Source organism: Psittacula echo, assembly GCF_963264785.1.
Source record: "Psittacula echo genome assembly, chromosome: 9".
NCBI classification, from domain to species: Eukaryota; Metazoa; Chordata; class Aves; order Psittaciformes; family Psittacidae; genus Psittacula; species Psittacula echo.
In genome coordinates this window covers 4114106-4139625 of record NC_137745.1, presented here as the reverse complement: position 1 = coordinate 4139625, position 25520 = coordinate 4114106, and the positions used below count along the sequence as shown (strand labels likewise).

Below are 25520 nucleotides of genomic sequence, written 5' to 3'. Positions count from 1 at the left end.
ATACACTTACATTACCTCTTGGTCGAGTTATGTAGCACCACTGAGATTGTCTCACTAAGTTTAAGGCACACTTTTTGCTACATAAATAAAATGTGGGCATGGGGAGGAAACTAATGGTATTAAACTGAGGATGGCTCCTTACTTCAATATAAATATTACAATTAGTGGCTTTTTCACCCCAACACTCCCTCTTCTGGTCCAGCGGCATGGATTACACCTGTGACTTTGTCAGGGTCACATTCACAAACAGCAGATGTGGGCATGCTAAACGTGAATCTGAGGGAATCTCACACCAGTCCTGAGAATACCCAATGAAGATAGTGTGAGTAAATTCACCTTCTGCTCAATTTATTCACTTCCTTGTGCTTTGCTGCCAATGGAAACCTTGGTGACATTATAGGGCAACATATACAAGGAAATGAACAGTCTTAACAGCAGTGGACACCTCAAAGCATTCTCCTTCCCAGTGATAAGCAATGATGGCTCAAGTCAAACTAACATAGTAGGGTTTCCATTACAGCTGTATGTTTCAAAGAATGAATTTAAAGCTTGCTTTAGTTTAGGAGTCATGCTATTCCAATTCTCCATGACATTTGGGACTGAATATGTTGTTCAATGATAGGTCATCCAATAATCTGGGAGGGTCTCAGGCCAGGTGGTTTGCACAAACCAACTGCAGACTCAACCAAGTGACTGAAAGCTGCATTAGCACTGCCTGCTGGGCCACGGGCCTTGCGAAAAGACTCTGCTTCCCAAGAGCCATCAGCACAGCATATGAATGAGTTATTGAAATGGGATCTAGTTTTGGGGTTTGCCCACAGCTGATGGGCCTATTCTTACAAAGCTCTTCACAGAGCTCTCTCAGCGTAGAAATTACATTAGGGTAGGCACAAATATTGTCAGATCTGGCATTTTAACTTTTGCCTCTGAAACTCTCCTAGGAAGCTACACTCACCTGTGATTCCATTTCATTGCTGCTGCCTTGGGAGCACAAAATCAAACATACTACTTCAAACGTTTCCCTAGAAATGTTTAAGGAGATGTTTATTTCTCAGTTGCAAATGGAACTGCATGCTGAACCAACCCGTGAAGCATCAATCATACTGCACAAGCAATTGTAAGAAATAAGATATTTAAAAAATTAATTCTGAAAATACTGCCAACAATTTTATGATATAGATATTTTTAATATTAAAAGTAAATTGTAAATGTATCTTTATAAACAATATGCATAAAATAGATCTACTATACTAAGCTCTCTCTTTTTAAATGCTGCTTCACAGTAATTTCTTAGGTATGCAAAGTTTTTCCTCCAAGAAATAGTGCAATCTGAAGAACATACATTATGTCAGCGGATCAGAACTACTATGGTCATTAATACAAGTCTTTATAGATCTCTTGTAGGAGTGGATGAAGGCTCATGTCTGTCTCCGTTTTCTTTATGATTTGCAAGAGCTGCACGTGTTCCGTTACAATCTGTCTGAGGTCCGTCATTTTCTGCAGCAGCTTTGCAAACAGCTGTGAGGATTCGGGGTGATTCAGCTTCAGCTGGAGCTCCAAAGCTTGCAACAGATTGTCTTGTATATCTTCAACGGGCTTCACATTCAACAAACCTGGGCGGTCTACGGGATAAAAAGGGAGTTGTAAGTTTAAGAAGAATGTGGAAACATCGATCTCATCTCTTGGTTTCTTAAAGATTTCTTAGTGTATTGAGCACTTACACACAGCCCTTCCTGACAGCTGTTTGACAAATGGGTTTATCCCTAAGGTTTTACTAGAATTTGCTCAAAGAAATTTTAGAAGTAATCTTAGAAACAATGTGAGCATTTGTGCGGTGCAGATCCAGAGGCAGGTTCATACAATACTACAATGCACATTGACAGTAAACTGGGAGTGTTTATGGAAAGGAAGAGTGATTTACAGTTGGGGCATAAACAGTCTGTGTCAATTAATTCAGTTACCTGACACATCAACGTATACTCAGATGGATTTGCATGTAGTTACTACCATTACAAATGTCTCCTGCTAAGGGGGATGCTAACCTATCAAATTAAAAAAGGCATAAATTCAACTTGTGCAGTCACACTAACTTGGGGGATTTAAAAACCACAGGCTCAGTTCTTCTCCACACCCAAGTCCCAGGTGCCATTAAGAAGTCTCACAGTAGCTTTTAGCATCAGCTCCTCAGCTCAGCCCCAAAGGCTTATGGCAGTGGAGGACTGAGAGATGTGGCTTGCACAGAAAATGCCTTTTCTGTGCTCATGCCAACAGAGAGTTCTCTCTCCTCCATATGGATGTTTACAGCCTGGGTCAGCTACTTGCACTGCCACAGCTGTGAGGTCCAGGATTATCTCTGACATATCTTATTCTTCAGCAAGAAGCAAAATCTTTCTTTTTTAACCTTATCTTTTTTAACCGTATCTTTGATCATAACAGCTATCCTGTTATTTCTGTCTGTCCCCAAATGCCTTCTGAAGTGCTTGCAATTATTAGTTAACATCGTTTGTAACATTTGTTTTCTAACTTGAGGCAACAAATTACTTGATTCTACACCCATGAAAGTTGATAAAGTTGCTTAACATTATTAAATCCTCACATATGACAATAAACACCAGTAATGTGTTACTGCTGAAGTAACTTCATCCTGATTATAAGAATGGAAAAGCAGTCAATGATTTCAATGACATTTGCTGTGAAGCTTTATAATCAATTTATAATCAATAAAAAGCAGTGCCTGAAATCACTTCTCTAAGGCAGTATTTCCAAATTTGAGCTATATTAAACCAGTGAAAAATAGGCTGTTATTTCCTGTGATCTCAGTAACCTTTCTGTGCATCCAGTTCTACGAACTTGGCCTGACTTGTGCTGTATACTAGGAACAAGGCTGAGAGAAAACAAAGCTCTTTATAAACACATTGGGGTTTTACTCCACAGACCAAAAACTGCAGTGTGAACTAAAACTGAAACCAAATGAGTACCACAGCCATGAGCACACATAGGTCAGCAATTAGGAAAGGACAGTTAACTCTCAAAGAGGTGAGGCTGGGCAGAGTTTTTCAGAAGTAGGAATAATTGCAAGTTTAAATATGGAGTTTGACATCTGATGGTGGGTTTATGAAGTGACTGCTTTCAGTTGCAGGTGATGGGACTCACTGACCCATTTGGCCACGGTCTCCATTTGGTGTTTCATGCTAATAAGCTGTGCTTGTCTTGCAGAGATCACTTATTTGTGCCATGCCACTGCTAGTACCATAAAGCATGGTTCAAACAGTCTGTAAGTAAATATCCTGCAAGCAGAAAATTGTCTCCAAACAAACAGCTACTTCATTAATACCCTTTGGCAAGATTATCAAGTCATTTTTACAGAAACTTAGAGAACTTTTTGGTAAATTTGAGATGTTTCCCATTACATACATTTACTGCATGTGCTGGAAACCATGACTGCCTTCTTTATACCTTTCAGAAACTTCCCAGTTTGCAGTACGTCAAAGCTGTTAATGATTTTGGCTTTGGGGTGCGATAGCTTTAAATCTGACTTCTGTGCTGCAGCTGAACTCTGAACTAACTATGTATGACTCAGTGCTCAGTGACAGAAAAAATCAGAAAGCTCAAAGCCTGTGGCCTTGATTTCCTCTGAGATTAATCTCCCTTTGCCCCCTGCTTCTTCTATGATGGGAATTTTTAGGGTGTGAGGTTTTCAGCACTGATACCCAGTTCAAGCATTGTGCTCCCCAGCACAGTCCAGGAGGCAAACCCAGGAGGTCAGTACTGAGTCTGGGACTCATCAAGGAGCCCCCAAATTGGGGTGCCCAAAGTCATTTGAAGTTCAGTGAGACTTAAGCAACTAAAAGCCCTAAGCTCCTTTGAAAACCTCAGTCTAATGGGTTTATAATGACCCAGTGGAACTAGAGTCAGAAAAGATGACTATGACAAAAACCTAGGAGATAATCAGATGTTATTTTTAAATCAGCCAATTTGAGAGGAAGGAAAATTCCCATTGAAGGCAAGAGAGATTTTTCATGAATGAGAACTTCAGGATATGGACATTATTTTTTGGGTGTTGACAGTTTGTTATACTTTCTCAGTAAAAACTTCTTACAGAGGAAAATACTGTTTATCTTCCAAGAAACTTATCTAAATCTGGGGTGGGGGGGGGAAGGAAGGGAAGGAAATAAGAGGCAAAAGCTTTAATATACAGGTATTATGATATATTTCATGTTGTTAAGATGCTCTTAACTATATATGCTCTAGATTCATTGGGCTACTGCACCAAAACAGGTACCAGAAATGGGAGTGAACAAGATGTGACACTGGTAGAGGCATTTGGAGAGGGTAAGAAAGACAGCTCACAGAGAAGTCTGCAAGGGGAAGTGCTGAGAGGAATGAAAGACAAGCCCCAGTGAGTGGCAGCAGGACTTTCTTACTATACAGCAACATTAGGTTGCAAAAGGCCAAAGGAAAGAAAGTTGAAATGATGATGGTGAGAGACAACTAAAAGCAAATTGAACGCCACTGTTAAACCTCTCTGATACAGAAGACTGCTGATGGAAGTTTAACCTTTTTATGTGTTATTTGTGACCTGCCTTTTATCCATTCAGACTATGCCAAGGGAGTATCACATTTCTCTTTTCATTACTGCTTGTCTTTGTGAATTTTTTCTTCTGTTTCATTCATTGTCATATGGCTGTTTCATTTGGTTTGGAAATTCTGCAGGAAGCTGTTCTAAGGAAGAAAATGGTCACAGAAGTGACCATCAGCCCCTTAGCTTTGAGTGTCAACAGTATGACTGCGTGAATTGATGTTCTATACTGGGTCAGGGAAAAATATGTTGTTTATTTCCTTACAGATTTGGGTGCTTCTTTCATGTCCCTGACAGTAATTACAATTGGGTTTCTGTTCCTCACATAGGAAACTGCCATCTGCGTGCCTTTACCCGTATTTTAGTACCTGTGATCAAGTGCATTTTGCATTTAAATGCACATTCTGAAATCTTAATACGACAAAACAGGCAAAAAGATATGGGTGACTGCACAACTGTGCTACTTCTTTTGCTGAGGCAGATATGACTCAGCAGTCCGAGGTTTCTCTTCAGGACTGTCACGTGTATTGTAGTCCCCAGGACTGTGGTTCAAAGCCCACAGTGGTTATCTGCAGTTCTTGGCCTTATTATGAAATGCTTCTTTGTTCTAACAGCTTTACCTGAGCAGGATTTGTGTAGCAGTCAAATATGACCTATTCCTTGGTACCACTCATTGATAAAACTTCAAATTTTGCTGATCTCAGATTGTAGCAAAATGACTGAATGCAATGTTTAAACAAGAGCAGTGACTGCTGTAAAGAGCACACTCAGAAACAGAAGTGAATGAACATTGGTGAGTTCAAGTACCAGTCTGACTGCACCTCCGGGTAACAGGGTAACAGAGTCCGAGTCTTCACAGGTATTCCCTACTACAGTTCCCAAACACCACTGTAGCCTAAACTCTGCAGCAGATCATATACAAAAGTTCAAGTCTATGTGGACATGCTACAAAATCACATTTTGAGCTTTTCCTTTATTTAACAACAACCTGCATGAGTGAGTTTGCTGTTTGTAAATGTGGATTATCCCAATAGCTTGGACTACTCTCTTTCCTGCCCAGACACAGACATCCAGCTTGTTCTCCTTAAACCTTCTTATGACAGACTTCATTTTCAGCTCTGGTGTATACCGGATTTTTAAAGATACTTGAAGTTCTTTAACATTTATACCATGGCACTAACTACTGGCTGAGGATATGCCTCAGTGGAATACAACAGGGAGGAAGAGTATCTCCTTGAAAGAAGTTTTCCAAATCTCATTTTACCAAATGTACATGTTTATCAAAGTTACCATAAGTAAAAGAACATAGTAATGAGAGTTTGGCATCGCTGTTAATGGCATAAATCATTTTTTTGGTAAAACCAAGGTAATATCCTATAATATCCTACCACTGACACACAGAGTCTCTGTCTCGTCAGCATTAAATTCAGAATACTAGAATTTGTTGGCCATTTACACTGTTGTTTTAAAGCACAATGAACCAACATTAAGAATAACTCTTCAGCTTTGTAATGATGTGTTCGGAGTGACATTTGGAATCCCTGAGATGGTGAGGCTGCACTGAGCAGCTCAGGAACAGTCAAGTGATTGACACTGGAAGCAGGAATACTTTCATTCTGTTGCTGTTACAGTTAATTTGTCAGCTTATTATTGGCAGAGGAGTATTTTGCCTTTTCACATATAAGGCAAACCAACTGGTTCGCTGTCAAAAGGCTGAACTGTTTTATAGGATTTGTGGCAAATTCCAAACACACTTCACAATGAAAAGCTTTATACGTGTAATGTTCCAGCTGGAATCATTATCTTTCGCTTTTTCTTCTCTCTGCTCTTCAGAGCTGCATAAGAGAGCGTGCCACGGAGCTGCAGAATGAATGTCATTTCAAAAGGCAATGAGAGATACACTTCGAATCAGAGCTTTTGGTGAGGATCTTTCTGTGTGTCACAAACTGCTTTGCTTTTTAAGTTATTTGTGCACAGGATCTCTTCAAGTGACTTAAGAATTAGAGTATTCCTGCAGCCAGTAAAGGCCTTGAGGTAATATCATCTGGCTTTGAAAACCAATTTTCAATGAAATCATCCTGGCTCAATATTCTTACAGTTCTTGCAGAAAGAAGGGCATCTGAACCCCCTGAGGAATCGGATGTCAGTTCCATACCACACATTATAGTCCCCCAGAGTGCATACAGGTCAATACACATCATACTTGACTGTAAATTCCATGATAAAAGCCATTCTTTAACTGCCTGCAATGCTTAATTGTTTTCAGAACAGAAACTCTGTTTTTTCAAATAACTATCATGCTTTTCTTCTTTTTTTTTTTTTGGGGGGGGAGAATAAAAAGAGTTCTGAATAAAGACAGTGAGTGAGAGATCTTTGCTATCAAGAAATTAAGGGATTTTCCAAGAAAGGACTGGTTGATATTTATATGGATTTATCTTTTTATCTGGTTTTGCTTCAGGGTTATTTAAGAACTATTAAAATTGAGTAGTTCTTTATGGACCTCTGCTTACAAATTATTCTTTAAAAAGAGACTTGCTGATAAATCTGCTTCAACAGAGTTATTTTTTGCTGTAGATCACTGTCCTCCTGAGAGCTAACATGTGAGATCAGGTCCATGATACCTGTTTCCTTTAATGCCAACCGGGCATCACCAACAACCCAGCTTTGCAGACTGCAAGGTCCCTTTTCTCACTTAGGAGTGGATTTTGAGAGGTCTGCTCCTCACCTGTTAGATTGCATTATATTAGGAAATGCAAAATATCAGCATGTTTTGGGGAATGCCCTAATAGGTTTGGATAATTTCTCTTCCCCCATCAAAGCCAACTGAAAATACACCAATAGCATATTTTCCCTTCCTGAATTAATTCAGAGTCCTCAGGGATCATTGTGTTCAAAGGTTTGCACGAAGGAATGGCTTCTGGGAAGTGCACTTGTTTGAAGTGGATTTTAGTTAGTCTAATAAACCAGATTGTGATACCACATTTTTACTGAATGAAACACAGAGCCGGAAGTAATTGTGTGTGATTTTACATGAAGGTATAGGTAACAATGCACACTCAACACGTTTGGTTTCGGAACAATAGCAAGTGGTGGTTGTGTTTCATTGCTTAATCATAATGTAATAACAACATACCCTGCCTTACTCTGTGGAGGATCTGAATTCAGAGCATTCAGCACATTCCTCCCATTGATAGCTGCAGAATCATTCTAAGCCAAAATACACACAAATCAGTGAGGTAAAATGTTCTTTGCGCGACATCACTAACTTGATAGTATTGGCTGAAGTAAGAGACCTTCAGTACGACCTGAACTGTGTATCTTATACCTCAGATTCTCAATGGAAAGGTTTCATAAGTGAACTAAAATTGGTTGGCAGTCAGTAATTCACAAAAGATAATAGCTACATCACCTTGAATCAGATAGAACACACTGACTGTCTTCAAACAAGCTGAAAATTCAGTGTCTTGTTTAATGAAGTGCTAGAATGCATGTAGTCTGATAGCTGGGCCTGCAAGCTCATGTTTGCTGAAGCATAATGCTTAAAGATTAATGCAAACAGAGCATCTTAGGAAATATGACCAGAGCAGACACACGATGCCTGCTTTTCTCAGCCATTAACAGAGCATAGTTTTCCTGAGGAATGCATTCTTCCCCTCTTTTAAAGGCAAACCAAACCTTGCTGAAATGAAAAAAACAACCATCAAAAACCCCATAACAATCCTGGAAGCCAAATTCCACATCTATTTTGAAATGGTTATGGAGTCAAAGCTATTTGTGTACAATTAGCAAGCCACACAAGCTAATTGCAGCTTAAAACTCTCATACAGAACTTTTTAACTTTCAGAAGCTCTTGCCAGTGAAATTCCACCCTTCCTGTTTTCAGGGAGTCAGTCCTGGTTTTGTTTTCTAACTGAATGCACTGCTGACTCAGCAGGCATTTCTAGCTCCATTATTAATAGCAGGTCATTTGCATTTTCAGGTTCTACCTGAAACTGAAAAAAGGGCAAACAACATCATGAAAGCTGAAAATGAATCAAAACTGATACATAAATACACTCCCATCCTGCAGCACTGAGCATTTTCCCATTTGCACAGGAATGAAAAGTGTCAATTCTGTTATATAAAGTATCATATCAAATAGGACAGCACTTACCTCCACTTAGTATAATGACAGCTATAAATATTGCCAGGTCACTGTCATCTAATTCCAGTGCATTGAACTTCACAGCAAACTCAAACTTGGGTTCCATAAAGTCACAAAAAGGTTTTCTCAGGCTCTTCAGAAACTCCCGTGTCATGAATCCTTGTCCATCAGATACAAGAACTCCATCTTTATTCATCAGAGAAGCCAGGAGAGTATATATGATCTCATGGACCCCGTATTTCAGGAGAGTTACTTGATCATTCAGGTCAAGATTCACAAAACCTGGAATGTTCTTGGCAAATTCCGTGATCTCCTGCACTGCCTCCACTGAGCGGAACTGGCATCGCTGGAAGATGCGAATTGCTACCTCTTTGTTCTCCTCCTGCAGTGGGGACACGTGCTTGCACTTGATCTGATCTTCTCCCATCCTTAAAGAGTTCATGTCATAAATAACAAATGGCTACAAATAAGAAGAAAAGACAATTTACTTTCAAATGCCCTTTCTATGAGCATTTGCCTCCTGAGAAACTGAAGCAGCACACGGAGGTGTCCCTCAGCTGAAAACACTGGGAAGTCCATGAGGAATATAGCAAGAGTAGCTGACCCCAAAGGGTTAAACCTTCATAAACCTATTAAAACAAATATCCTCACAGTGTTAAAATGATTTACAGAAACATCAAATATTTCTTAGGGCCTTCTCACATGTTCTGTGAATCCACATTCTAAACCCAGGGCTTTGGCTGGTACTTTCTCACTAGTTGTGGGAGGGAAGTAAAGGACACGATTTCAAAATAGCTGTTTTCTTTACCCTTTCTTTTAATTGGTTTTCTTGTTTGTGTGTGTGTTTGTTTGGCAGAAGTTCTGTAACATCTGAATTTGAATTTGGAGTTTGGAACAAGGTTAAAACGTTCCTCCTTTTGCCTGAATTTTAATGGCTTCTATAAACCAGAATCTACCCAGAGAACAGGGACATGTTTGCACTTCAGATGATATAACTTCTTTTCTGTACAAAGACAGAGTATATTAATGCTTTGATTACTTCCTATACTGTCATGTTCCTTGCAAGTTCTATCCATCTAGAAAATGCTGCAACTAATATCAACTTTATGGTATTGGTTATCTGATAAATTTAACCTTTTGCTGTTAACTCCTTTAATCAGAACAAAGTTGGGATATATTTAAACTCAAACAAGTTGGCAGTGGGAAAGAAAACAACCAACATGACACAAACTACAGGAGCACAATTCAGAACACAAGAATGAGCCTGACTGAAATAAACTCAACTGCAATAAATCAATTTTGAAAGCAGACCAGGAAAAGTAGTGCCAGGAAAACTTGTGTTAGGATCTGGAAACAATCTGTTTCCGAATGTGAAGAAGCTCCTGGTTTTAAAAGAATGGGTAAGTGGGGAATTCTTGAATTTATCTGAAGAATCTTTTCCTTGGAGGATAAATGACTAAATAGCGCATTGCTGCCCTGAGAACTCTCTCTGATGTGAATAGCTTTGTTAACATAGCTGATGAATTAATTTAAATACAATGAGTTATTCAACAAATGGACTAGAGAAATGCATTTTTTCATTTAAGACCCCTTGTGATTACATAGCTAACACATTCTAATGCCTTATTCACATGGGTGCTCTCTCTCCTGCTTTTGTAGTCACTATATGCTGAAGAACAGATTTCAAACCGGCCCAAGCCTTCCTAACTGTAGTCAGCAGTCCTCTCCCACAGCATCACCTCCTGGAAATTCCTACAGTTGTATTCCTATTGGATTAAACCAGTTTTAAAGTCTATTCAGTGCTAAATTATCATGGGATTCTTAGAACTGAAATTAGGTACTTTCTTTAGAGCCTGGGGGTGCCTTTTGCCAGCTGAGGTTACTACTCCCATAGTTCTGCCAATGGAGACTGTGGAAGTGCTCGCTCATCTGCTTCAGGCCAAATCAAACAGAAAGCTCTGACTGCTTTCACTGGGCAGGAGGGAGGGCTGGAAGCCGGCAGTGCTTCCCTAACCAGGAGAGCTGATTGGAAAACAGAGCTCAGGCTGCGAACCGGACGAATAGCATCTGCACAGGAGGATTTCAGCTTTCAAAAAAGTTGATTGAATCAATATTCCACTGCTTACAGGACCAAGGAAAGTAGTGCTGTGACTTTCCCAGTAATGACATGCAAACATAGCTCCAGCCCCTGAGATCCAGTTAAACAGAGGGTGAGGTGTGACACTGTTTTCCCACTTGCACTAGGATTTCAGCGTGAAACTGAACAAATAAACATACAGCACTGAGAAAAGCCAGGAGGAGGAGGTGTTTTTCAAGATGCAAGGCTATTTTGGCAGCAGAAAAAGCATTTTATACAGATTTGTATATACATGTATGCACACATATGTAAAATAGTGGCATAAAAAGACTGGAGAGGAAGCTTTTAAAGTGCATGTTCCAGTACTAGTAGACCGTACCTTTGTTTTCTTTCTAGAAACTCTTAAGTTGGGGCACCAAGTACAACAAAAAGTCATTCATTCTGTGCATGAACATGTGCTTTAGAAAGAATGTTTCCCAGTGCAAGTACGTAGTTATTAGGATCACACTTAAACCCCTTAAATTGCTGTGTTCATTCTTTCCCCTGTTTCTGATCTAGAGAGGGAACTGAGAAAAGAGTTGGAAAAAGCAGTGCTGCTCAAGTGGACCTACCACAGCAGCTTTCTGCAGAGTGAAGAAACTATGCTGGTTAAAACTTCATATACTCCATGATGAAAGGCTACTCATAAGTGTCCACCACATCTGGATTTTGGTGTGAGGAGTGCAACCAAATTAGAGATGATATGTGAATTATTATTTTAGCCACCTTTAAAGCCTAGAACACCTCCAAATTCTTGCCTGTCTTTGAAATTATTAAAGACAATAAACCCCAGTGTCTGTTGTAAAACTGACAATTAAAGGTAAACCAAAGAAAGAGTGATAAAACTTGGAAAACTGGTTTTCTTTTTAAGTATTAAAATAGTGACAAAAATAAAACCCTCCCATAATTATCAGTTATGCTTCTCACTGCTAGAAAAGATTGTTACATAGTGCCAGTGAAGTTTCCAAACATACATATCCCTATTCCTTACTTTTCAAAGATTTTCCTGTACGTTCTCCTCAAATTGAAATTGCACCAACACAGGATGCTGATCTGATCCAAGATAACCCCCTTAAATGCAGGAAGTCATCAAAGCTTCATAAGAATAAGCATCATATTTAAGGCTAGTAATGCTGTTGGCACTGGGAATCATTTGACACTTAGGAAAAGAGTATTCCTTTGGGACCAGGTAGTACTGACAATAAGCTATGATAATATGCTGTGATACAGATGTTTGAATAGCATAGCTGCCAATTCCTGACAGCGAGATAGCCACCTTAACAGATGATGTGGCAGATAACCTTTGGTGGAAGAGAAGGAAAACGGGAAGAGAGGCTCAGAGAATACAAAAAGGTTAAGGTGACCTTCACATTCTTGTACTGGTTTCAAGTATTTTATTAGGTGAACTTGGAGTTTTTTCAAATAATGTTTACTTATCCTATCTAAAAACATTTCCTGTGTTTCAGACACAGCTTGAAATATGGAACTGCCAACAGCAAAGGGGGTTTTTTAAAGATGTGCTGTCTATGTAGTAAATAATTCACTCAAAAGACAGGCAGAAAAAACCCAAAACAAAACAGAGGGAACTAACCGATTTGTCTGTCGTCTTTCCTGTCAAGATCGCCCTCGCCTTGGCTTTGGTCAGAGGGAAGGACTTTATGTATGAGTCATACAAATGCTTGGCAAGTGCTCGTAGATCAGCAGATTCAGGGTTTAACTGGTCGATGTCGCTCGAAATCTCTGCCAAGAGCTTCTCCTTCTCCGCTTGTGGCATTCGCCCAAACCTGATGGCTGAAGAAGATGACAAGCAATTACTACAGCTATAGTTGCACCTGAAAAAGCACATTTGAATTGCTTTTTATGTCACCTTTTGTTATGAGCTCTTGAAGTCTTTCTTAAAACAGTACTTAAGCAAGCAAGAAAAAGATGATTTTCCCCAGTAATATAGGCAAAACAGTGGAAGTGCTTTAAAGAAATACAAACAAACACATCTCAAAGAGGAAATCATCTGTGTGCCCAAACAGTAAGATTACAATATCTTGCTTGGAAATGCAAACCTGAGAGAGTTGCTGAAAACCACTGGTTCTACCTCCAATCTAAATAAAACAGAAAGAATCTTTAACATATTAAAATTGCGTTGGCTGAGGGTAGGAACCACTTTTCAGCCTCGTATTATTTTGGGAAAATCACTGTATGGATCTGAGGTTCTTAATTTGTTTAGAAACAAAACACTCCCATGCCTTGCAGGAACAAATTCCTAAATAGTTCAACACAACTTAGCGTGGCAACTGCTATGAAATGTTACTAAATGAATTAAGAAATGAGAAAGAAGTTGTAGAGGGAATACAAAAGCTGAGTTCTTGAGTTCTTCATGTAACTCTACGTGCATGCAGTATTGAGAGAACAGGAAATGGTTCTACCTACTCATATGGTCTCACAACTGCTCAATACCGACCAAGGCAGGCTGCAAACCTCCCACTGTGACCCATGTGCCTCCTCTCCAAGACACTCTTCATTCATATGGGGACTGACTTGGAAAATATTTCACATGAGCTGTCAAGACCAAGCCTGATTTATTGCATGATAGTTCAGGAAACAGAATTTGGTTTATTTTACAGAAACAAAACAAAAGAGCATCCAAACAAACAGCAGGAGGAAGAGATAAAGGTTTGCATTTTGGCCTCAGAAAGAAAGAGAAATATTCTAAATATTTTTGCAGTGATTAGTGTCTTCATTGGATAAAGCAAAAGTGCTGTTAAGATCATACATAGGGATGATCATACAGGGGACATTTAGTTTGGAAACAACCAGCCACTTTCCTTTCATGTGTTTGCTTGCAGTGTGCTGATGGATGAAAATGACACTTCTACTCAAGAATAATTAGCTGTGCTAAAAAACAAAACCCAAACCCTGTTTGTCAGATATTATACTTATCGATCAGTTCTCTTATTTCATGCCTCTAGAAACAAGGTGGGTTGTTTTTACAACTGCATTACAGTTCTCTGCCAGCAGACTCGGTCTCTGAGGGCTGCATGCTGTATATTTCATATCTGCTTGAGTATTCTTTGAGTGTTCAGATGTCAGAATAAAAAGCTTCCTGAGAGGAAGCCAAGTTCAATGGGTAGAAATGGAGATATTCTTTTTACAGACATTTCCAAGAGCAAAATATTAAAAGAGAAATTATTAACTTCACATTAGTTTCTATGAGGTACTAGAATGGCTCAGACTGACCCCACTCTGAAAAGAAGTGGTGTGAATGGGTGAGTGGATGGTAACATTAGTGATGCACAAAAAATTGATCTCAAGCAAAAGGAGAGTTCCTATTTGTACTGAAATAAAAGAATGAAAAGATTCAGCATAGCTACAAAGGAGTTAATTCAGCTCCATCTGCTGCCATGAGCACTGTGGCTCAATACTCTTTCGGTACTTTCATTCTGCAGTTAAAATGGATTCTCTCATTATTAACAATTCTTATTGTAGTTAACCCAAATCCTTTCAGTTTGTTTTTAAAAGCCATGCTCTGGAGGTTGGCAACATTGAACCTTGCTATGGTCTCTGCATTTAGACATTCCTGAAGATGTAAAATGAGCAAAGTCTGAGTGTTCTATGAATTAAATAGTATGACAACTCACCAAGAATATTTTATAGCTTTTACAGATCTTTTTTCTGATACTTAAGGACTGAGTCAATAAAAAGAATCAAACTGTCATCACCATAATAAAGCCAAAATATAGTATTACATAAATATAGTAAGAAGCTGTTACAGGGACAACACATGGAAATAAAATGTGGCGTCAGGAAGATGTTAAAATAACAATATGGCTAATAAGGTTGTTAAAGGCAAATTAGAAGTCCATGTCAAACAGTGTGGCCCAACATCTCATAACTTCACATCTTCATTAAAAGCTCTTATGTTCTTCACTAAACCTGGTTTTAGATTTAACATTCATTTCATATTACATTTGTGGAATTCATAAGATGATGCTTTATGATCAATGCATCCATCTTTCAAATGTGCATTTTGCAATAACTTCATCAATGGGAAAAATCCTGTTCTACTTTGATGATTCTGATTGGCATCTTGACAACAAAGTCAACTCCTCAACATCTGGTTTGAGGAAGAATTGGCAAACTGAAGACTTAAGTGAAGCCTTAGCAAGACTTCTCACACTGTTACTTTTAATCTGGAAAGAAAGCAAGGCAAATATGAGCCTCATGTAAAGGACCGTTCATAGAAGAGGAACATTGGAGTTGCCCATGTCTATAAAACGTTGATCACTTCCAGAAACATATGAAGTGCAATTTATTATGACCTGAAGTCTTAACGCACAGTAAGAAGTCCTGAGGAACTCTGAGGATCTGTAAGTCCTTGAAGAGATTTCACAATCGCATCAGGAACGAGGTGCTTTGGGCCAGAAAAATGTTTTGTTATGATAAATCCTACTTGTAAACTATTTTGATATTGTACGTGGAATGCATTCATAAAAATATTATAAATAATGTTATAATATGCATTTTCAACAGCCTGATGTCAACCCCATAAGCTCGGTCTGTAAGCACACCAGAAGTATTATGGAAAGAGGTGTTGACTGGACAGCAGGGTGAGGCATGATTCGGGAGAGCTGGGCTTTGCAGAAGCAAATGTATAACCTGGTATCTCTCTGGCACAAGACTCCCTGTCATCAAGGTTATTTTTACAAACAGGATTACAAAAAAGGGACAGTATATTCAGTATATTGCTTCCCCTTCCTTATTAATGTTTTAATATTAATTTAGCTCTAAAATAATTCATGCATTTCCCCGAGGCATTAAAAATAATAGGAATTTATTTGCTTTTTTTCTCTCCATTTCCCCCTAGTCAAGTATCTACTGAAACATTCATAGTGATGTACCACAGTACATATACCAGCTATGCCACTGCTTATGAAATAGAACTGTTGAATGGAGAGATTTGATGGAGAAGATAAAGGATTCGCAAACCAGAGATTATTCTGTCAGTAGAGAGTAACTCAGCTGTGTAATTGTTTTCTTTCAAGGAACAGAAACCGGACTGATGGCAAACACCTTGCTAGAAATTCACACTGGGGAAACAGGCTGGTGCCTGTTTTCTCAAGTAGGTTTGCCAGGATTGAGTGGGGTAGTTTCTGCTTTAAAACTTGGGGCAGTTTTCCCCCAGCTCTATCTATCTACTGTTGCACTAATACCCCAAGCATCAAATAAGGTTAGTTCTGAGTATAAAACAGCATAGTATGTACACAATGTTTTCTGGCTATGCTCCTATACCCTGGTTCCTGCATGTCTCATCTCCTGCCCAAGAGTCTCTTGGGAAGTAAGTTACCGTATTTGTGCTAGAAATTTGGTATTGCTAAAGGACATACTGTTGTCTATTCAAAGTTTTCAATAGCACTAGGGTAGAATTTATAGCAGATGGCAACTTGCTCTGTCTTTATCTTTTTTAATGGAAAATAATATGGCGTACAGGTGTTTGGGAATCCTGTTTCTGGTGTGCTGATCTGTCCTGACCAAAGGATACCAAATTGCCTTTGGCATGTAGTCCATGCACAGTAGGCATGGATTACAAGCCCTAGTGGTTCTAACATTTAGAGATTGCACTGGAGCTCATCATACTGTTAGTAGTTCATTTACTGTGAAGAGTCCTAGAGTAAATGCCTTCTTAGCATTTAGTTTTGTTTTGGCTGTGATGGTGACACTTATTTTCCTGCAAAGGGCTTTGAAAACTGTATGAAAAATGCTATAACCCCAAAATGCTATTTATTCCTTTGCTATTTCTTTCAGAACTCTGCCTTGTTGGAATCAGATTGAATTGTTTGTTTGTGTATCTTTAAGAATTTGTATAATTCTCATATATACAGTCAACCCCTTGTGAACATCAGTGTGAAATCAAGAGCATTGCCTTCACTGTGCTAAATTCTGTGAGTGCAAACAACCTTATTTATAATCTATTTTGGACTCAAAGCTTGAAGTTGCAGAGGAAGATGGTATCAAATGAAAAAGAAACAAAAAGAAACTACAAGGAAACAAAAGTACAACTGCCAAAGAGAACACTGAATTCTATAGCAAGTGTGCTAAAATGCTGAGATTACGTTGAAAGAAAATTTATGCATGTATCATTATCCAGTAAACTGGGTTCTAAGCACTAACTTCCATTCTGGAATGCTTGTGTGTTGCACTCAGAGTGCAGTCAGATACAGCAAACACTGCTCACAGCACACACAGCTCTCACAGCAGTGTCAGAGCAGTGCCAACCCACTGCTATCACCGCGTGCAGGGGCTGATAGCTAATCAAATCAGTGTAACGGAGTTATCTCTTACTGGCCTGAACCACCCAGCACTGGTTTGTCAGCACAAAGGATTGCCAGTTATCAGATCACAGGGGTGGCATGCAGCAAGACACCAACGTTGGCAGTTTGCATCCAGCAGATAGGACCAAGTATTCTGCTAAACATGTGAATTGACTTCACTAAGAACGGAAACGAGATCTTGCCGTTTTCAGCACTACATAAACCGTTAGGGTGCATCTTGTTGCCTGCCATCATAATGTCAGACTTCTACATAAAGTAATTCAGCAACACTGGAGCCCCTCAGGAACTTCAGCATTTTTTCTAGTGTTTGGCGTGTGAAAACTGTGCTTGGGGGAAGGTTTGTTCCACCTCTCTGGTCCTGTATGGATGGTATGATTATGAGCAATCTCTATTTCCACGTTTTTGTTTCTTTCTAAATGGGTGAGCCACGTTTAAACATCATCCTTATATCATGAACACCTGTATCCTGGAAGGTTTCTGCTGTAAGTAAGTCAGGAATTCTGAGCATAAATTTTGTTTTCCTAAACACAAGGTGATCAAGACCCAAAAGTCTATGTTGTCAAATTATTACATTTATAATTAACTTTATTAGTGACTAGTTATGAAACAAAGATTGTTATCCTATGCTTTGATGGGCAAAAGGATAGTTTTGTGTTTAATGTTTAGAATGTGTTTTATAAATATGCTGTTAGTTGCAGCAGGTACTGTTCAATGTTTGTTAGCATTGTAGGCAAAATCTGGGGCAAAATTCAGTTTGTGGTACTGGCCTGATAGCTTCCTGTTGGAGAAGTCGCTCTCATTTTCAGGGACTGAGACTAAAGTCAGGGAGAGGTCAGGCACCAGGAGGGTTACGGAAGGAATTTGGAAAGTGGGATTTTGGGTGAGAGGAGAGGTAGGACACATTGATTGCACTTAGAGAGGTCAGGGTGGAAAAAGGAGAGTTCACAGGCTGGATAAGAATTCACAGCATTTCTGGTGGATGAGGAAGATTTCAAGGATGGGTGGAATCCTTTTCTGCTTCTCTCCCAATCTCCCTCCTGTGACCCTGGTCTCATCTTTTATTTCCTGGACCACTCATCCTCCTTGCTACTCTATTTTCTCTCTCCTCCATCTACTCTCACAGCAGGCCCAGCTTCCTTATCTCCAGGGAGCCTGGGAAGTGGATCAAGGCAGGATCTGTAGGCGGGGGTGGAAGAGCAGGGACAAGCCAGCAAGCTGGTATAAGAGACCTGGAAGCACGGCTTGCTGCTCATACTGCACGGGTGGAAGGGCTTCAGATGGCAATTGCTTTCACAGTAATAGCAGATCCTGAAAGTTTAGGCATGTGCTGGAACATGAGATCTCACTCTTTCCTTTGCCAGTTATTTCTTTTACTTGTGTTTATAGTATTCTCCAAATGTCAGTGGCATAAAGCCAACAGTGAATACAGAAAGACACTACAAGCTACCTTATACCCTTTGCCTTTCTGTGGAAACACTAGAATATTTATCCTTACACCATATTTTACAGCTTGGAGAAGTCTCTGTACCTACTCACAGACTATTCTCTATAGCACTTGATTCCTCTGATTGACCAAATTACTTCTGAGTACAGGTAAGTCCCCAAGTAGACTATAAACACAGCTTCCTATGCTAGAAACACAAGGTAAAGCCTGGTGGATGCCTGTCTGGGTTCACTGGAGACATGTGCCCAGATTGAGTAGTTCACTGCTCCCAGCACTGATGATAAAGCCCTATTGCCATGTGTGCTTTTCTTTACAGTAGTTGCTTTTGTATAAATAGTACCTTTGAGGAGAAGAGAAACAAATTAATGACTTTTCTAACAGACAAGCCCCAAGCTTCTGCTTAGTGGTACTTCAGCACACAATGTGAGCAACTAAGGGTTAAACACAGAGCAGCACTGTGGCTAGAGAAGGAAAGGAAAACAATATTCAAGGCATGAGAACTCTACTGTCTTCTTTAACCTTCAGCCAAGTGGTATGTGGCGTTTCTACGTGAAAAAATGTGGCTGTAGCTGCTAAGGTCTCTCTGCATTCCCTGCTTCCCTAAGTCCCTCTTCATGTTGCAATAGTGTATCTATGCACAGACAAGCATAGATTGGAACCCTCAGGCACAACTAATCCACATTCTGATCCCAAGCATTTAAAATTCAGCTAATTTCACTACCCAAATGGGTGAACAAGTGTAACATACAATGTGTTTGTGTGCCATCGGCAACATCCAGTGTTGTGTTTCTGGATGCTTCTTGATGCAGAACTGGGTCTTCAAAGGTGAAATTCAGTTCTTTTTTGTAAGTCTGCTTATAAATGACAGAGGAATGAGGGTGTTTCATGCTATGTCATGTAACCAGAGAGGGTAGAAAAGGCAACTGGAGAAGCCAATACTTGCCTACAAACACTCCTGACTCCCTGTTAGGTGAGCTTACGGTGAGAGCAAACAGCAGTGTTCCTTTAAGCCCTGGGACACATGCCTTTGCCCCTTCCCTCTCCTCTCTCTGTTGCACCCCAGACTCCCAGACCCACACCCCGCTGGTGCCGCAGCTCCTGCCTTGGCAGTGGCTGAGCAGAAGAACTGGGAGGGGAAGTGTTAGTATGAAAAGTATTTCTTGGGCACTTTATGTTACAAAGCCAGAGGGATCAGTCTCGTTCCCCTTCTTGGTAGAGCTGCACATGGTTCCCATTGACAGAACCGGGAGCTGCGTTGCTAGGTTGTGAATTTGGCATGCACCTTGAAAAACATCATCATAAACTCTCCTGAATTACTATAAAAATACCCACAGTAGCATTTCAAAATTAGATTTATGTTTAAGTGTTACTGTTGCATCCCAGGAACTTGAAAGCCATATTTTCTATTAGCAAAACATTTCCCATACGAGTTACATTCAGTGTATGTATTAACTTTGCAAACCACAGTTAAGCTTTCCTCTTGGGGACACTACACTCATTTTTTATATCGAAAATAATGAAAGGTCTAAAAAACCACAGAGAAGTTATTTTCCCAGTCATGTTTGCAATTTTTTACCCTTAGAATTACATAAGTCTCTGTTATGACATTTAATTCCTGTTTTTACTCCACTTTGCCAAAGCAAGGCAGCAAAGAATCTTCATTATGTGTTCCTGTGCAAACATTCATAACTATTTCCACATGAATTGATTTGTTAATTTTAAAGTTCAGAAGGACTTTCTTCTAAATTCTATGTAAGACAGCAGTATCATGGTACACTTCATACTGTTTGCTTACCTACTCTAAAGAAGGCAATCACAGGACCATACCTAATGGCAAGCACCTTTGCTATGTAAGACTGTGACATATTCAGAATGGAAATGCCGCTCACAGTTCACAAATGTGGGGGGGGATGTTCACCTCCTGGTGGGGGATAGGGCAGAGAGCATGTATTACACAGGAATCACAGCCAGACACACTATGCGATGGGAGGCTGACAGCTGAATGGGCATGCTCAGAAACACTACACTCCTACTTACCACACATTGGAATCTATGCCCAGATGTGGGTATCCTAGGAAGGAGGAGGAGGAGAGGGGTTTTTAAACCAGTACAGGGTCCGGCCCATTCATCTAAAGTATGTTGTGCTCTAGTATGAGGAAGTGTTAACTTAGTGATGCTGACAGTCCTCAGTAAGTGTCCTATGCATCAAATTCAAGTTGTTATTCACAACGTTTCAGTAAAGTCTCTAGTCCATTTTTCATGTTTATATTGAGCTCCAGGATGCCAAACAGTCTTGTCAGAAAACAAGACAATGGACTGAAAAATAGCAATGACACTAGGAATACGGTCAGCAAGAACAACCAGCAGTGTAATGGGCAAGAATAGTGCAGAGTAAAACCAGCTTATATGTGGTATTACATATTATATTGATAACTGCACATCTCTACCCATCTGATTTCTATATTGAAAGCAATCTTCAATCTTACACAATCCTGAACTCAGAGGCAGTCTCTGCGATATGCATTTCTGAACTGCCTCATGTGAAGATACAGAAGACTCCAGATGTCACAGCAGCACACTCAGTGACCATATTAATGTTTCATGTTATTTTTCAGTTGAAACATCATTAATGCATGCTGTGTGCACTTACCATTATGTGACATTCCAACGGCAAGGCATTTCTGGAACCTGCAGTATTGACATTTATTCCTGCTTTTTTTATGGATGCGGCAGTTCAGGTCACACCTGTCATAGATCAGCTTTAACCTGATGGTTCTTCGAAAAAAGCCCTGGAGTCAACACAGAAGCACGTAAGAGGACACCAGAAACTGCAGTGTCATCATCACCTCACCTCCCCAGTGAGGATAAACCCAAAGCACCTTTCTGGACACACACTGAAGCTAACTTTGGTTTAGGCAGCTTTCTAAAGGAAGCAAGGCTCATGTGATCTGTGTCTGCTCCTCAGGGTGCTCCTGTTCTGATCTCATTCACCATTTGCAACCTAGTTTGATAGAGTGGAACTGAGGAAGCTCATGGGAATCAGGGTGTAAAGGACACAAGTTGGGAGCTCTACAGACATGCGGAGCATGAAGAACACTCTACCAAAGGAAGCCAAGCTCCATTTGTTCCACTGCTCATGGGACAACTTGTTATGAAGTGAAATTTCAGACTCACTACCGGGGAGAAAACTTTCTATAAATCACTGCAAACCAGAAATTCTGCCAACAGCAATTTGATCTCAAGTGAATCGGTCACATTATGGGATATTGTCTCCTGACAGTTGAAAGATGCTTTCCCAGATCACTCAGAATCAATTAATAAATTTTACCAAATTTATCTGCTTTTGTCCCTTGTAACAATTAAGGTTTTCCTCACAATAAATAATATCAATAAATAATTCACTGTAATTTAATTAATCAACAACATACTTATTGCTTTATGTGTTCCTAATTCAGAGCTACACGTTTTATTTAAGCTCTGCATTGGGTCTTTCCTATTAGTTCATTTCCTCTAGATATTGAAAACAGAAAAGATGAGAATTTGATGTTAAACTCTGTAATATTTTCTTTGAGCTGAATGAATCATTATTCATTTCTTTCTCTGTCATTTCTTCTCTCATTCTTGAGGAAGGTCAATTTTTGCACCATTCATTTGTCCTTTTTGTATTATAAACACTAAATACCATTGACATAAAAAAAAGCTGGTGGAGTTTTAAAGCAGAAAACCACATTCTTCCATTCCATTAGACTTCTCCATAGTCATCTAGAAATGTGTGAATTGGGTGAGGAAACTCTAATCAGTTGGAATAACAGAGAGTCTGAAGTTTAAATTGCTCAGAGGATTGAGCTTTGGAGTTAAGCATGAGTCTGCTTTTGCTGCATGCTATGAATTCAGATTCTGCAATTGGTCTCCAAGACAGCAGGAATTAACTAGAATTGCACAATTGCCAAAAGTAGAAGAAATGCACAAAAAAAATATAATAGATCAGGAACATAATAAAAAAAGCAAATTATATTTAAAACCCCTCCTCCTATGAAGTCATAAAGTATCTGCAGGCTGTGGGGAACAGACGGTCCTTTCCAGCCTGAACTGTTCTGTGATTCTATGAATGTACTTCAAGAACTAAAGCTGTTTATAAAAGCACAGACCTCTGATTTTACCAAGGGATTATTCAGATGGAAATAGTATCCAATCTTCCTTCGGAAGAGCCACCTTTGTGACAACTCACCTTGCAACCTTCACAGGCATGCACACCATAATGAAACCCAGAGGCCTTGTCCCCGCACACACGGCATTCAATAGCCATAAGGGAGTTGGAAGTCTCCTCATGAGGCTTGTTGTACAACTGAACCTTTTCTGAAAAATAGGGTGGGGAAGGAGGCTCCATTTTGATTGCACCTGTGTGTAAAGAAGAGAGAAACTCAAAGTGTAATTAAATATATATAGGAAGAAACAAGGAATAATCCCAAGCAATCACAGTAAACATAGCCAGAGTCATCACTCTGCTTCATAACACAAAATGAGTAGTAAACAGAGGATGTAAAGGGATGTAAACTGGAAGCCACTATCTCACTGGCAGTACATAGGCTGAAAAACCTGGAAGAGGCAGATTCTGATGTAGAAAGTGCATTACAGATCCAGTTTTCAGCTCTAGAGGGTGGAACGATTGGAAGAAAGGGATATAAAAATGTACCTATGGAGACCCCATACTTGAAAGGCCTTCCAGTATCTAACCTGGTTGCATTACTTCAAGGTATTCAGTGCTACTGCAGGGAGATGGGCTGGAGTTTCTAATCTTGTCAAAAAAAATTATGTAAGTACCTATACATTGAATAAGAGATGATTGGATAATATTGGATATTTAAAGAAATTGAACTCTCCTGGGGAACACTTCGGATGCAGTTTAGAGATACATCTTCTCTTCTGAACGTTTCTAATTGTGAGAGCAACTGAATATCAAACAGGCTCAAACACCCAAATATGATGTCCTTAAATCAGTTACTGGTCATAGAAGTCTCAGAAGTGATGTAAGTGTCACAGTATTACAAAAGGATGAATGTTTTTCTCTTCCAGACTGGCTGCATGGTACAAACTAGAAACTGTTCTTTCATATCTAAACTAGGAAGAAAGAAGAAAAGAGGAAATCATTTAAGTAAAGATGAAGAGGATTTATCCTACCTCAGCTCTACCGTACCCTACCTTGTTACTGGAGTGTTACGGACAGTTCTAACTAAACAAAAGGAGAAGAAACTATTAGTTGGGAAAATGTCTTAATTTATTACATACATAACTGAGAGGTACACAGCACCTGCTTCACTGTGCAGCCAGAGTTAAACACCGCAGGATTCCTAGCAGGAATTCTCTTGAAGAATTCCTGTACAGATTGCTACAAGCAAAATTGATGTCAAATCCAAGTAGGCTAAGTGGATCTTTCAGAAAGTTCTAGGCACAGCAAACTCAGGTCCCTCCTTGGAGCAGGGATGTGCAGTGACAGCTCACTTAAAAACTGTGCACTTCTATTCTTAAAAGGAGACTTCCCTGTCAGTTTTTTACTGTAACTGGCAAAGAGCAGCACTCTTCCTAGTCCATAACTAATCCTAGCCTATGGAGCCCCAAGGCTATGCCTGCATTAGGGACACTGATAAAAGTTAGACCAAAGCTGTGACTCAGCTGTAGCCAATATTTCTACTTCATCATTTTCTTGGGCTGTTTGGCATTTCAAAGCTACACATATGAATTAGTAATATGCTATGTAGGCTGGGGCATTTTTTAACATCCGGGATACTTATTCTGCACTGTGTGCATAGAGCTTCAAAGGGCAATTTACACATAAGATACATGAATAGGAAACTGGAAGCTTCAGAAAAAAATGGTGGGGTTCATGTGTCTAATAAAAAAACATCTAATGTCATTTTAGCTACCTTATGATACCCTGCCCAACCTCCAACTGCTGCTCTGGAAGGGTGAAGGGCTGTTGTATGTATTCTCTCTTTCCTGTCTGCCCTGCAAGCATGGTGACACAGGATACAGCAGTTAGTCATCTGAACACTTCTACAGCCTTTTGCTGGTAGGACGCTTTCCAGAGAATGGAGCAGATATGAACAGGAAGGAAATACAGTTTTTAAAATCAAAAGCATACTTTGGCAATCCTGGAGCTTGATATCGTATTTATAATCAATGCTTGTCTGATCAGTTCTTGCAAGCGGAATATCTTCATAGTGTGGTGAAGAAATGCTTGAAAAATCAACGGTGGTAAATGGCTTTATGTCGAAGGAATGTGTGTGATCATCCATTGCAGACAGATCCACGGGGCTAATTCCAAAATTCATGGGCCAAAACGGCATTTCTGTGTCAACCATTGTAACCCCTGAAAACAGAAACACAAACACTTTGAAAGAAACTAGTTATCTCTGTAACAAGTTCAGGTCCAATTGTCTCATGTCCAAAGGGTTGAGGTGCAAACTCTCAATCAGCTGTAGGTTTAGGCCCCATCTATCACTTGCTGTGAGCTTGTCACCATACAATGTACTAGGCTTATAGTAACATTGCATGGCTAACACTGAGCAGTTAACCCAGCTTTGAGGTGGTTCTTAGGGAGGCTCTGCCAGCTCATGTCATAAGAGCAAATGAGATGTTCTGACATTCCAGTCTTAGGCTAACCTTAGAACAGAACAGCTGGAGAAGAGAAGGCTCAGGGGGGACCTTATTGCTCTCTAAAACTACCTGAAATGGACCCAGGAGAGGGCTGGTCTCTGCTCCCAAGGAACAGGGGATGGGACAAGAGGAAATGGCCTCAAGCTGCACCAGGGAAGGTTTAGATGGAGATGAGGAACAATTCCTTCCCCAAAGGGTGCTCAGGCATTGGAACAGGCTGCCCAGGGCAGGGCTGCAGTCACCGTCCCTTCAAGCATTCA

General features: G+C 39.8%; 1 protein-coding gene across 1 annotated transcript; it reads right to left on the bottom strand.

Annotated features, from left to right (window-relative positions):
* Positions 1–1374: 1374 nt before the first annotated feature.
* PPARG (peroxisome proliferator activated receptor gamma) lies at positions 1375–24971 on the bottom strand (the record flags this gene model as incomplete). Its single annotated transcript, XM_080625546.1, has 6 exons — positions 24746–24971; positions 22835–23004; positions 21257–21395; positions 12431–12630; positions 8733–9183; positions 1375–1622 (listed from the first exon to the last, which is right to left on the bottom strand). Exons 1-6 carry the CDS (start codon positions 24963–24965, stop codon positions 1375–1377), a joined length of 1428 nt encoding a protein of 475 aa, XP_080481672.1. The 5' UTR covers positions 24966–24971.
* Between the last annotated feature and the right edge of the window lie 549 nt (positions 24972–25520).